This window comes from Gastrolobium bilobum, unplaced genomic scaffold (assembly GCF_033153095.1).
Source record: "Gastrolobium bilobum isolate Gb01-03AN ecotype WA unplaced genomic scaffold, APGP_CSIRO_Gbil_v1 utg13926, whole genome shotgun sequence".
Taxonomy (NCBI): domain Eukaryota; kingdom Viridiplantae; phylum Streptophyta; class Magnoliopsida; order Fabales; family Fabaceae; genus Gastrolobium; species Gastrolobium bilobum.
Window position 1 is genome coordinate 127,769 of NW_026895376.1, and position 13,070 is coordinate 140,838.

At 34.6% G+C, this 13,070-nt stretch overlaps 1 protein-coding gene across 3 annotated transcripts; it reads right to left on the minus strand.

Annotated features, from left to right (window-relative positions):
* Positions 1-328: 328 nt before the first annotated feature.
* Positions 329-12,403, minus strand: LOC133307929 (zinc finger CCCH domain-containing protein 13). Of its 3 annotated transcripts, none has more exons than XM_061508510.1 (12): positions 12,295-12,403; positions 11,913-12,068; positions 7,113-7,223; positions 6,407-6,440; positions 5,605-5,746; positions 5,445-5,501; positions 3,927-4,024; positions 3,728-3,799; positions 3,377-3,591; positions 1,163-1,365; positions 724-924; positions 329-633 (listed from the first exon to the last, which is right to left on the minus strand). In XM_061508510.1, the coding sequence occupies exons 2-12, from the start codon at positions 12,037-12,039 to the stop codon at positions 550-552; spliced, it is 1,344 nt and encodes a 447-aa protein (XP_061364494.1). In that variant the 5' UTR covers positions 12,040-12,068; positions 12,295-12,403; the 3' UTR covers positions 329-549. The 3 variants fall into 3 exon arrangements, with proteins under 3 accessions (XP_061364494.1, XP_061364498.1, XP_061364486.1); XM_061508514.1 differs by having other exon boundaries at positions 1,163-1,332; positions 12,262-12,399; XM_061508502.1 differs by having other exon boundaries at positions 12,262-12,399.
* Positions 12,404-13,070: the final 667 nt, after the last annotated feature.

The window sequence follows — 13,070 nt, forward strand, 5'->3', positions numbered from 1 at the left end:
AACAGCTGGGCCGCTACAGTGTTTGGGCCATCCGAAACAAGAATCATGGCAGGATCTTGGACACTAGCCCCTACAAAGATATAACGGACCGAATAGAAAGGGGCAGTATATATGTGAATTTGATCATCTAAAATCCCTAGTAATCTTTTTGATACGGAGAACCAAAAAACCTTTAGAAAATGTAAAAATTGCAAGTTATGGATTTGTAACTAAAAAAACAAATCCAATGCCTAAAAGAACAGGGGGAAAAAAGAGCATAAACATCAGAGGATTACATGGTATATAGCATCATCAAGTCCTACAATCAATAGAGACATTCAGCTTAAGCAAAACCATAAATATGGCATGTACGAAAGCATTGGATAACAATTTATATCCACTAATACAAAATGTATCATTACATCCAACATAGAAAAAATATTTAAGTTACTTCTTTCTTGTTCCACTATCTTGCATCCTATCCCATTTGAAAATACTATGTTCAAGATATTGACCCTTTCAACAACTACTTTTAAGCCACCAAAAGAAGTTAGAAATCACTAATATTAATTAAACTATATCCACATGTGCCCCCGCTGCCTCTTCATCACGACCATCCACACCCACATCCACTTGCTCGTCGTTTCCCTCATACTGCACATGAAGTTAAAACACTCTTACAAATGCTTGCTAAAAGTGCTAATTTTTAAGGCAGTGAAAAATGTACCCCTGAGAAGAACTAACCTGTGAATAATTGGTACGAGGAATCAAAGCTGGGGGAAACATAAGCGATACGCCCTTCACTTCAAATGCCACCCCATTCTCATTCACTGTGTTTGCAGTTTCATTGATATCAGTTCCATCATCAAGTTCAATCTCAACTTCCTCATCAACCACATGAGCTGCCATGCTGGTTGATGGTACTTCAATCCTGGGTTCCTTCAACTGCATATTGATGGTTAAGAATGGAAAAGGTCATTTGCAATGACAATGGTGAACTTTCGAAAATCTTATTTAAGACACGCAAGATATACAGCTGTTTAATGTGTGAATGAAAGTATGAAACAAAAGAAAAGGGCATTACCAAAGAAACAAAAACATGAAGAATGCAACACATCAAAACAAGGTTTATTTTATCGAGAGAGCAGAGGCAGAGCTACCATGAAATTAATTGAATTTGTACCTTTTCTGAACCAAAATTGTTAAAAGAATTCCATTTTCCTCTCTTGTGCTTGCCTTCAAGATCTGGGGGCCTATTAACTTCAGTTCCGTTGTTTGGGGCCTCAAAACCCTCGTTACCCCTGTCATTCAATTCAGCATCCAAATTCCAACGAGAACGTTTTCTGGTTCTTGCTGTCTCAACAAAATGCCCATCTTTCAATCTATCTGCTTGCATGTTACAGATACATCATAAAAAATATCAAAAGTGCAATTACAATAACCATGACTAGTGGCCAAAATTAACAACACATTTATTTCAAATTAGTTGGGGTCGGTGCTAAATGAACCCAAAAAAAAATCACGATGATAATTATTGTAAAATGACTGGTGGCCAAATTAAAAGAAAAATTGAAACATATTCAGCAAAACACGATGATAAAGAAATCACGAGCTGAAATGAAATGTGCTTATCTCCAAATGAAATTATTGTAAAATGATACCTAAGCAAGCTAACGATCAAAATAGTATCCAAGTTTAATTATCAGATACATTCACTTGACAGGACAATCAAAATCCATGATAAAATTATGAAGATATGATTTTGGCAATCTGCAACAGCATCAAGCAGTCTGCCATATCTCTAGTGCAAGGCCAGCAAAAATTGAATATTTACTACCAAGGCAACACAGACTAAGCTAGAACAGCCTGTACACATGTATACTTTTATGTTCTTATTGAATATTAACAGGAAACAAGCATATGACTATATGAGAATTGGGTGAAACTAGTCCATTTATAATTAACCACTGAATAACAATCCCCAAAATGCTTGTGGTCCAAAATCATGAGTTATAAAACATAAGCCCTTAACGGACAACTCTGCATTATTCTTCACAATATAGAAAAGGTCACAGATACTTGCTTGAGTATGGGCGGTCTGACAGATACATCCCCACATATAGATGGAAGAAATTTCCAGTTTTGAGCCTCCAAGTCTTTTGTTTAGCAAATTGTTACCAGCAGACCCGAATTAGGAAAGTATATGTTAGGAGACATAGGGCGGGAGACCAATGGGCCGATTAGGCCACTCTCAGTTAAGGGAGTTAGAGTGAGTGAGTGATTATTAGTTAGAAAACAGATTTTGGCAGACAGGTGATAGTGTTGAGATATATATAAAACCATTAATGTAGCCTCACCCAATAGCTTAAGCTTTTGGGTTGAATTGGTTATTTACATGGTATCAGAGCCTCGTGTCTCGGGTTCGATCCTCACCGCCCTCCACTTTCTTTCTAGTGGAATTTCTTTCTTTGCACAGGTAGGTGGGCCAGTGCATTGTCCACCCTTCAAGCCCAGTGGACTCTCGTGTGAAGGGGCGTGTTGAGATATATATAAAACCATTGATGTAGCCTCACCCAATAGCTTAAGCTTTTGGGTTGAATTGGTTCTTTACAATTAGTAAACCCCCAATAACCCAACTTATATTAGAAGGAATAAGAAGCATGCGGGCTGTAGAAGTTGGAATTATTCTAACTGACTTGTAACTGAAATGCAAAATAATTATTAGACAGTCAGTGCAGCAAGTGAATAACTTGGACCAATATATAAAGGACGGGATTGAGAGATTCAATTAGGCTTTTGTTAGGGAGATAATACTATAAGCCGCTATCTCTTCCGCAAGCAAGACTCATTCTTGCTACCAGAGAAGGTTAATTCAATAAAATCATACTGTATTTTCCAGCTATTCTAGACCAGTTCCAATCAACAGGCTACAAAGAGATTGAGAGAGAATGTTGGGGGATTACCAGAGGAGGTTCATTCAATAAAATCATACTGTATTTTCCAGCTATTCTAGACTGGTTCCAATCAACAGGCTACAAAGAGATTGAGAGAGAATGTTGGGGGATTACCAGAGGAGGTTCATTCAATAAAATCATACTGTATTTACAAAGAGATTGAGAGAGAATGTTGGGGGATTTTGTTTTACGGTAGTTGGGATTTGGAGGTAGAGACCAGAATTCTCAAAATCTTGGGTCAAGTGAGATACCATTGTAATTCCTTCTTGTCCTCGTGACTCTGGAATCTCACTGATTCAGAGCTAGGGGGAGGAGCATTAACAATAAAATTTCCATTTTTCTTCCTATTTTTTCCAATTTCTGATTCAGTCCCTATTACAAAGGACACAGTATTTCTGTAAACAAGAAACAGCCAAAATCACAATAGTTTTCAAAACTAATACCTTGTTTCAACTCTTCTACAGCATCTTGTTCAACATGCAGTCTTTTCATGTGGGGAGATACATCATTCTGCTCCACATTATGTTTGATGATTGCAGGAAGACCAGTATTCTCACCATTGCTGACAATATCAATGCTTAAATCTTCTTCATTGGCACCAATTCTAGAAATGTCCGAGACAAGCTGATCTCCAAACCTTTGGAGTCGGACCTGTGACCTATACATGAAACAAGCGAATTGAATACATGAGTTTACAAAAAATAAATAAACAAAGAATGCATTCAAGAAAACAAAGAACATCAAAAGACATGAATTCATACTACAGCACAAAGTTGGGGAAAATGGTAACTTGCCTCTTCAGTTCATCTTGTAACTGTGAGTTATGATTGTGTTCTCTAACAAACTTCCTTATTCTTGAAGTAATTCTGAGTTTTCCAGGGAGAGCAAAGAAACAAAGAAATGCCAGGAAAGAGATCATTATAAAGAAAGGTCAAAGTAATTGAGAGGGGTAATAAAAATTATCACCATATACATTTTGAAACATTCCAGTACCTTTTACACTCCTCATTCTCTTTGCACAATTGAGCCTCAAGTTCCTGAATTCTAGAATTAAGGCTATCCACTTCTTGAACACTCTCATCTAGGTAGACCTTTAAAAAGATGCATTTGTATATCCCAAGTCAAAAATGTGATTTGAATTTAATTCCAACTCCAACAGCATAATTAGCAACAACTAAAAAAACAACACATTTTCTTTTTCCAATGGATTGGAGGGTGAATTTCATTAATATTCTCAAGACATCATTTCAAACAACACTTCGATATCAGTATCAAAATTAAGCATCAAACCACTGAAGATAACTTTGTACTCCAATCTGTACTCTCTGAACAGGGATTAAACTTACAAAGCAAGTACTCTGCCATCCCATCCCAACTTCCCATCGATAACTATACCAGACAGGGGATATAATAATTAATTCCACAAACTTGCTCAAACTCTCCACAACAAAAGCAAAATATGGCTATCTAGAAGTGGGAAAAATAACAATAATCATAAAATAAAAAATAAAAAAAAAAATTCTAAGACGTACTCTGAGTTTCATCAGCGGGCAAGTAACAACCTGTTTTAAAAAGCATAATCAAGGAGTGCACAGAGGCACACCTTGTAGCTTGCCAGAAAAACTCCAATGTATTAAACTATTATCATCCTTTTAGATTTTGATATATTATTTTATAATAAAACATAGTTAACAATGTACTGAAGCCATAGCTAATTGCAGTGCTACAGATGTCGCCTATGACTATCAGTCCACCTTTGGGCCCTATTTTAATTGCATTTGATACTAATAGTTACTGCTTTTCTCAAAGCATATTTTTAATTTAAGAAAAAAGTTCACTTCACTTATCAATCATAATAGTGTATTTAATATAGAGAGGAAACTACAATGCTTTATTTTAAGTTAAATTTTATATATTAAATTTTGTCTGATATAATCATATTTTATATGTTTGTATAATTTTGAAAAAAACACTCCGGCTAAGCTTCTACAACACTGCCTTAAGGTTTAATTAATCCCTATCACTATTTAAAACATAGATACCAACCACAAAAACCTAATGAATATTCCTTCCATTAAAAACACTATCCACATAACTTCAGCCACCAAATATTACACTACAGGAGTGGGATGTAAATCAAAATTAATGCTTACAATAAACTAGGTAGAGAGAGAGAGAGAATATAACAAAAGACACCCTATGATCATTAATTAACAACATATGATAGTTATATACACTAAGAAATAATGAAGCCAAGACGTCTTTTGATTGTAGAGTATAAAACTCCACATATTGAAAGCTGAAACCTAGTCAATGCCTTAAAAGACAGGAAGCATCATTGTGCAACCATATAAGAAATATGTTTCAGTAAAACCAACAAATGATTTGGAAGTCCACAAACTAAAGAAAAAATTAGGTTACATTACAAAACCAATGTTTTTAGATGTCATGATAACAAAGACAAAACACAGAAAGAAGATAAGAAATGCAACTGCAAGAGATGAAACTAACTGCTAGTTGGAATTTTCGGTTCTCAAGAGTGTTGATATCTGAATGTACTTTCTTCAGCTGCACACAGTTCCAAGAATAAAAACAAACATGAGATTCCACAGAACAAACAAAGGAATATTTTGCATATATTTGTGATAGAGATTAAACATAATTTATAAACCTGCTCTTCAAGAGTATTTCTAGAACCAGAGGAAAGCAATTTTCCTTCTTTAACTTGATCTTGAATTCTATCTGAGGCTTTCAAACTTCCAGAAATATCACTTTGGCGAGTAATGCCCTGCTTTCTCCTATGTCTTCTGTCACTGCAACAGCCATAACTGATATTTAGACTAAAACATGGATAAGGATCTGAAACAAAATGAAATATATTAGAGGAACAAATAAAGGTTTGCCCAAGAGAGGCACATTACAGTCATTAAGTGTCTGGGGAGTGAGGACGGAATTTCAATACAATAAATTCCCTCACCAAGTTCTTGGTATCAAATTTTAAACTTTGCTAACACTGTAATTATTGAAAAAAAAAAAAAAACACTTTTAAACAATAAGGCTGTCATGCTAACAGCATGGGGCTGTTATGAAGGATAATTTTGAAGATTAATACCAAAAGCCAACAACAATGAAAAAAAAAAAAACAAAGATATTGGAACTTCATATTCATCAGCTCATGATTAAAAACTGTAGAAAATTTCATGGCAGACGAAGTACATATTATCACTTTTGGAGTGCTTAGCATGTTTCTTCTGAATTTGTTCATCTCTTATTTATTATTCGTATCAAGTCTCCCCCCATCATTTTTCCAGTCTCCATCCCCCTTTCAACAGTTGTTTCTCCCAAATCAATGCCGATCCGTTCTTTCTAAATAGAACTATGAATCTCAGTTTTCTCTCTCAAATATAGCACATTTTAATGTACATTTACATTCAACAACAAAAGATTATCAATAGTGATTCATGTTGATTCACCTTTTTTTCTCCAAAGATCTTGAGGGACTGAATTCTGCAATTTTTAATTCATGGAACATTAGGAAAGATAAAAGGGACAAAATCATTAATTAAAACAGCATGTGCATATCTCTGTGTGTGTGTGTATCAGCACAAAGATACATAATACTGTGCACAGAGAAATAAAACCACATATACAAATGCAAACTCCCATTTATGCACAGGTAAACAGGTTCATAACATAGTGAAGCAATGAATATTCTTCATAGCTTACAGAAAATCAACGACAAAATATATAGAAATAAGCTATGTCTCTGAAGATCTCTTACAGATCTCTTAAAACCTAAAAAAAGGTTATATCAGAAACATTCAAGGTTTTGTAGACATCAGTCTCACAGAATGTGAAAAGTAAAATTGCCATCATGGAAATAAAAACCATTCTTTTAAGTGATAGTGAAACTGCACCTCCATGGTTCACCAATATTAATAAAGGGTGCCTTTTTTCTGCTGTCACTGCACCACTTTTTTTGGTGTGGCAGAAACAAAAAAAGTGGGACCCACTCGTTTTAAAAAAAAAAACAAAAAAGCCAGGATCCGTCGGCATATCCTAGCTTTCTATGTGTTACTGCAAAATTTCCCTTCTGCAGTGACAGCAAAAGTACATTACCCATTAATAAATGATACTAAAAATAATGAGAGCAAGCAGAAATATAGAGATGTGTCTGACCACGAGTGGTCTGGCGGCTCCTTGCATCTTGAGCTGGTGAGTACCTTCGAGGTGATAAATGCCTTCTCTCAAGTTTATCCCTCAAGTCATTACCTAAATAGTCTCTCCTACCTGCAATAATAAAAGAAGCTCCACTATTGCAGACTAAAATCGAAAGCAACAAATGTTTCAGAAGATACAAACAGAAAACATAAAATGATAATGAGACCAAGCTTACCATTAATTGGAATAACAAGAGAAACATAATAATGAATAGTAATAGTTCCTCCCACGTAAGGGCAAAAAGGCGATAGAAACTAGCACCCTCATATTATGACAGATATAGTAAAACCCACGTATGTTGCTTATATCTTTGAAGTGTAATCAAGGTAGCAATGGATTAAGAACAGTTCACATCCTCATCTTGTTGAGAAGTAAGATATAATACATTCTCAAGTTCAGAGATATATCCAAGATGCTTAAGAAATAAAAATCCACACCCATGATATAAGATTTGGTTTCTCCTGACATCATCTCCACTAATAATTCCATTTTGCCTTTGTCCAAGTAGCCATACCATATCCAGAAGTATCAGCCAAAAAGAATACCATAAGCTCCATACAGTCAAGCAGTAGAATTTATATATGAAATGATTGGGAAATTCACTGAACTTGCTTCTGATCAAAATATAATGCTAGCAGCCATATCCATGTAAGCCTAATCATGATTCTTCAGAAGGCACTGTAGTTCCACATATTCATGTAATGATGCATAAAAAACATTGCCAAGAAAATACAATGTCATGAACAACACCAGCATTGTCTTTAAGAAAAACCAATCAGCAGAATCCATTGTGAAGAATCTCTCAATTAAAATGAAATATCCATATTGCTGGAAATGCAACAGTCTCAACAAGATAATGTGATCAGATGTCCTCACATTGAATAAATTAATCCAAAATTAATCCCACAGGCTATTTGTTATTGCATATCTAAGCTTCTGTATCTGCTTACACAGAATCAATTGACATACGGACCAGTCTATCAGATAAGTATCCAGATCCTCAGTGTTTTAAGAATATGGAATCCAGCTAAAGTGATAAACAAATGGAATAACAGTGTGTCAACAAAAGAAGCTGGGGATGTGAATAAATAGTTTACACAAAATTCAGTGAAAGTGTTAACACGTCTCTTAATAATTTATTTCCTCCCATTTTTCTCTTTCAGGATATTCTCTTCATGCAGTGCTTTGTTTTCTTATCGTTAGTCAATTTTCCCATGCAAGTACAGCATGTTATCAGAAATATGGGATGAGATTTAGACTGCCCTACATTTAAACAGCTTTGTATCACAGGAATAATAGTTTTAGGTTTATGTAGATGCCACACCACAAACAAGGAAAGACATAGGACTAGTGGCTTACAAATAGTCTAAGGACATATCTACAAGTCACCTATATCTGCAAGAAGAAACATGGTGAGCTCTTCAAAATTGTGTAAATATTTCATTCGAGAACATGTTTTTGAACTCGGCATCCAGAAAAGAAATATAGCATGACATTGTTGTAGGAAGGAAGTAATAAAAAAAAAAGGAAAAGGTTAAATGGTGAAGATATAAAATTGCATTAAAAGACATAGAGACAAGAAAATATAACAAAAACCGGGTGGTTTGATGGAAATAAAATTTGCTAAAAAATATATATTATATGCTCTGCTCTGATTGATTGCCCTCCACTCAAGGGTGGAGTTATTCGAGAAAAATTCCTAAGAGGAAAAACAAGAGTAGTATGTGATCAAAGCAGATGCAATACTTATAATAGTAGTGAATCAAAATCGAAAGAATAATTGAACTAATTAATGACTGAATTATGGTTATAATGCATATCAAATTATCCACTAAATGCCTAAATTTAGAGAGAAAAAGTAACATCTAGCAGATAAAAAAGTGTTACCTTGTAAAACTCTATAAAAGAACCTAGGTTATTAATAGCAGCACTATCGTTCATTATACCGTTACAAGCATAGTTATTAATAACGGGTAGCAGCCGGTAGCGACAACCTCAAAAATGCTATAGCAGGTAGCAGCGTTACTGCTACAGGAAAGTCCGCATAAATGGTATACTTAAATTATGCTACACATATAATATTAATACATTTATTAAAATATTAATATTAAAATATTAATATAATTGTGATGGTGTGGGTTTGACCGTCTGATTATCTATAATCATTCAATATAAAATAATAAATAAATTAATATATATTCGTATCAATAATATATTCAGATTATATATTATAGAACATTAATATATATTCATATCAATAATATACTCAGATTAATAATATATTCTATAATATATATATAAAAACAGATTAATAATATGTTTCAGACTGATATATCACATATATTAATAATAGTAATAATACCCATCGGAGATTAGAATAAATATTGTTTTTGGGTTTCCCTTGCCACAAATTGAGAGAGAGAGAGAGAGAGAGAGAGAGAGAACTGCTCCTTCACACTGGTGATAAATACAAAAAACAGAGTAAGAGAGAATGATGGATGCCAGAGATTGAAACAGAATCTGCAAGATGAGGTTCTGCCTTAGTCAAAGAGGTTGTGTCACCATAGACTTGTCAGACAATGGGTGAAAGAGAGAGATTGAAGCAAGAAAATGGGTGAGAGAGAGAACGAAACAAAGGCGGCGCTGTAGATTGATATTTTGGAGTGTTGAAGTTGTAAACAAGGTAGGGTTCAGAAATAAAAGGGGTAAAAGTCTTTTCTACCCAGAAAATTAAAGTATTGGACAATAATACCCTTAACATTAAGAAATTTCTCTTCCTCCATCAGTAGCGCTGAAATCACGCCGCTACTCCTGCAAAATGCTACTGCAAATATCAGCTGCTACTGCCGCAAGCAACATTAAAATGTAGTGTTGCGTGCGGTTTGTTGTGGTTAAGCCCTGCTATCCACTACCGATGCAGTATTGTTGCGTTCTATTGCGCCGCTTTTTTCATCTATGGCTACAAGTGCAGGTAATGCACCCAACTGCTATTTCCGCTGCGTGGCGCGATGGTTTTTAGTAGAGGCTGCAAACACAGGGTAATAGATCACAGCCGTAGCAACACAATTGCGACGCTACGCTGAAGGAAGGGCAATAATCAATTTTACGGGGATATATTCGACTCACCCCCTTTTTAACTTGCAAATCCTATGTAGTATGCTTCTCTTTCGATCTCGAATTTCTTGCCTCTCTCCCTCTTTCTCCTACCTCTCTCCACTCTTGTGACTCATTTTCGGTGATTTACCAGCAAGTCCACTCATTCCTCTCTTTGGCTATGTTTTTTACGACAGATCAACATCGGTGAATTATCTCCTCTGTTTTCCAGCAACCCACTCATCAATGTAGGTAATGACACACAACTAGCTAAGGTGAGTTCCTCTATTTTCACCTAACCCATACCATATGTGAAGATAAAGCTGGACTCATCGTCTGCTTGTAATTTATCCCGAGCTGTCGAATTAACATATTTTTCAAATTTCCAGCAAGTATCTGCCCAGAATTTCTAGCTCTTTGTTCAGCTCCAGTATTTCCAGCAAGGCTGCAAGCCCACTCAAGTCATGGCATCATCCAATGATGCCTATGTGCAGCATAATTTTTGGGTAATTTTTATTTTTGAGCATTTATATATGTGTAGTAGCCTTTACGTGGACTTCACTATAGAGGTTATACCTCTATTGATTTTGGGGTGGGCCGCTACACAATTGATAACTATGAAAAGAACAAAATGGGAAAGAAAAAATAAAGGATTATGATTACGAATTACCAAAAGCTAAAGATAGGTTATTATGAAGTGTTATACTCCTCGGTATATCAATTCCATTCCATTCCGCCTTTCCATTTTAATAAAATTACTTCTTTCGTGATTCCTCCTCCCAAAAGAAAAATGGACAAAATAATGATAAGAAAATAACAATGAACTAATACTAAAAGCATCTCCAATATTTTTCTCTACCTATGAGCGAGCAATAAGAATTGTAGACAGGGAACTACCTAATGTAATGGGTGTGAGTTTTCAGTCTTAGCTGTTGTTATAACGGGCTTATAGTAGCATGGCATTAATGGTGACAAAAAAGCCACATAAGAGTGGAAGAAGTCATAAATAGAAAAAAATTGATAGGTAACATATCAACAATCAGTATTACATATATATAAAGCAACTATAGTGACCGAGAAGGAGAACGATGAATGTGATGATTTCAAAGGCAATATTTAACATTCTGAAAACTTCTGTTAATCCAGTCTTTATTATTAAGCTTCACCTTATTTTTCAAGCAGACCGCATGCAACATAAATTGCAATAAGAAACCTTTAGTTTAAAATGCCCTACAAAATTTAATGATTAACTACTGGCGGACAGACCAATTTGTCCATTATTTATTTATTTTTGATGTGGTTTCCCACTTTTCCTGGTGATAAAATTCTACTCAAATAAAAGAGCTCGACACCTTCACAAAACAAATAACCTTCTTTCTTCACTCAGGAAAATTGTTATCATACACTATTACACACAAAAGGCCTTAACAAGCTATGCATTTGTCTAAGGCACTGCCACCCAAAATCCAAGTAACAAAAATCAAACTGTCGTGCCTTGCTTCCAATGCATTATGCAAACATCAAACATCCCTCAACAAACATCAACCATATATCAAATGTCCCACTCACCTCAATCCACAAGATATAGACTCAACAAAACAAACCCACCAGAAACAAAAAAAAACAAAGAATCACAAATGGGCAATGCAAAGAAGAAAATTATACCATTATATGAGGCAGGGAATCGTCTAAGCTCGGCATTCCCATGTGCGAAGGAGCAATTTTGGCGCGTACAGCGTCCTCTCTGATAGAGCACACATAACCTCGTCTTGAACTGCTTTCGTTCAACCATCTTGAACTATTTCAACGCGAAAAACAATGCTGTGTACCAATGATTCGATAGAAAAATAATCAATATCAGCCTTCAATTCCTTCGCGTAAAAGACATAACCCTAAATCCTAAATTTCCCAAAAATCGTGCCAACTGTGTTGTTGCTGAGCAAATGCGAACCAGATAATAAGAAAAAAAATCGTAAAAATATAAAAAATTTGAGAGAGAGAGAAAATTGCTCACGTTCTGCGCAAACCGGAGGGGAATCAAAGTTACCTTGAAGTAGAAGATTGAATGAGAAAAGTGTAAAGTAGTGAGAAGTATCACTTCGCACTACGAAATAATTTTAGAAGCTCCGTCCCTGAGACTCAGAGGGTTCAACGACTTGACTCATGTTAGGGCTATGTTAATTTAATGATGGGTTTAGTGTTTATGTATTTCTGATTTATTTATTTATGGGTATCTTGTTTGTCATTTTAAATGACATAAGTTATGTCATTTTAGTAGAGAGATAGACACAGAAAAATGAAAATCATGGGAGAGTGAAAGTAGGTGATTTTTTTTAATTTAAAATTCAAATTTTCTGTATCTGTATCTCTCTTAAAATGACATAAATTTCTGTCATTTAAAATAAGAAACATTTTTCTCTTTATTTATTTATTTTTGAAATATTTCATTTACTTCGTCCCTTCGCGACTAGTTTTATATGGACAGGTTTCAAACTTAAGATTTTAAATTCCTTTCAAAAATAGTACTAGAAAAAATCGAACATATTTTCTTACTCTACTTACTTAATTTTCTGATACCAAGTAAATTACCATCATTTGGTATATTTTTGATTTTCTCACATTGTATTTCTGTGTACATATATAAAAGTACATAAAACCGTATTTTTTATAAATAAATTTATCTTTTTATAATATGAGAAACCTTAGATTTTTTTTTTAATAGCTGAAACCTTAGATCCTTTAATTATTGAAATGATAATTAGGCTTGGAGATGAAATAATTATTCACTTTCGGTCAATAATTATTGTCAGTAATTTATTTTAT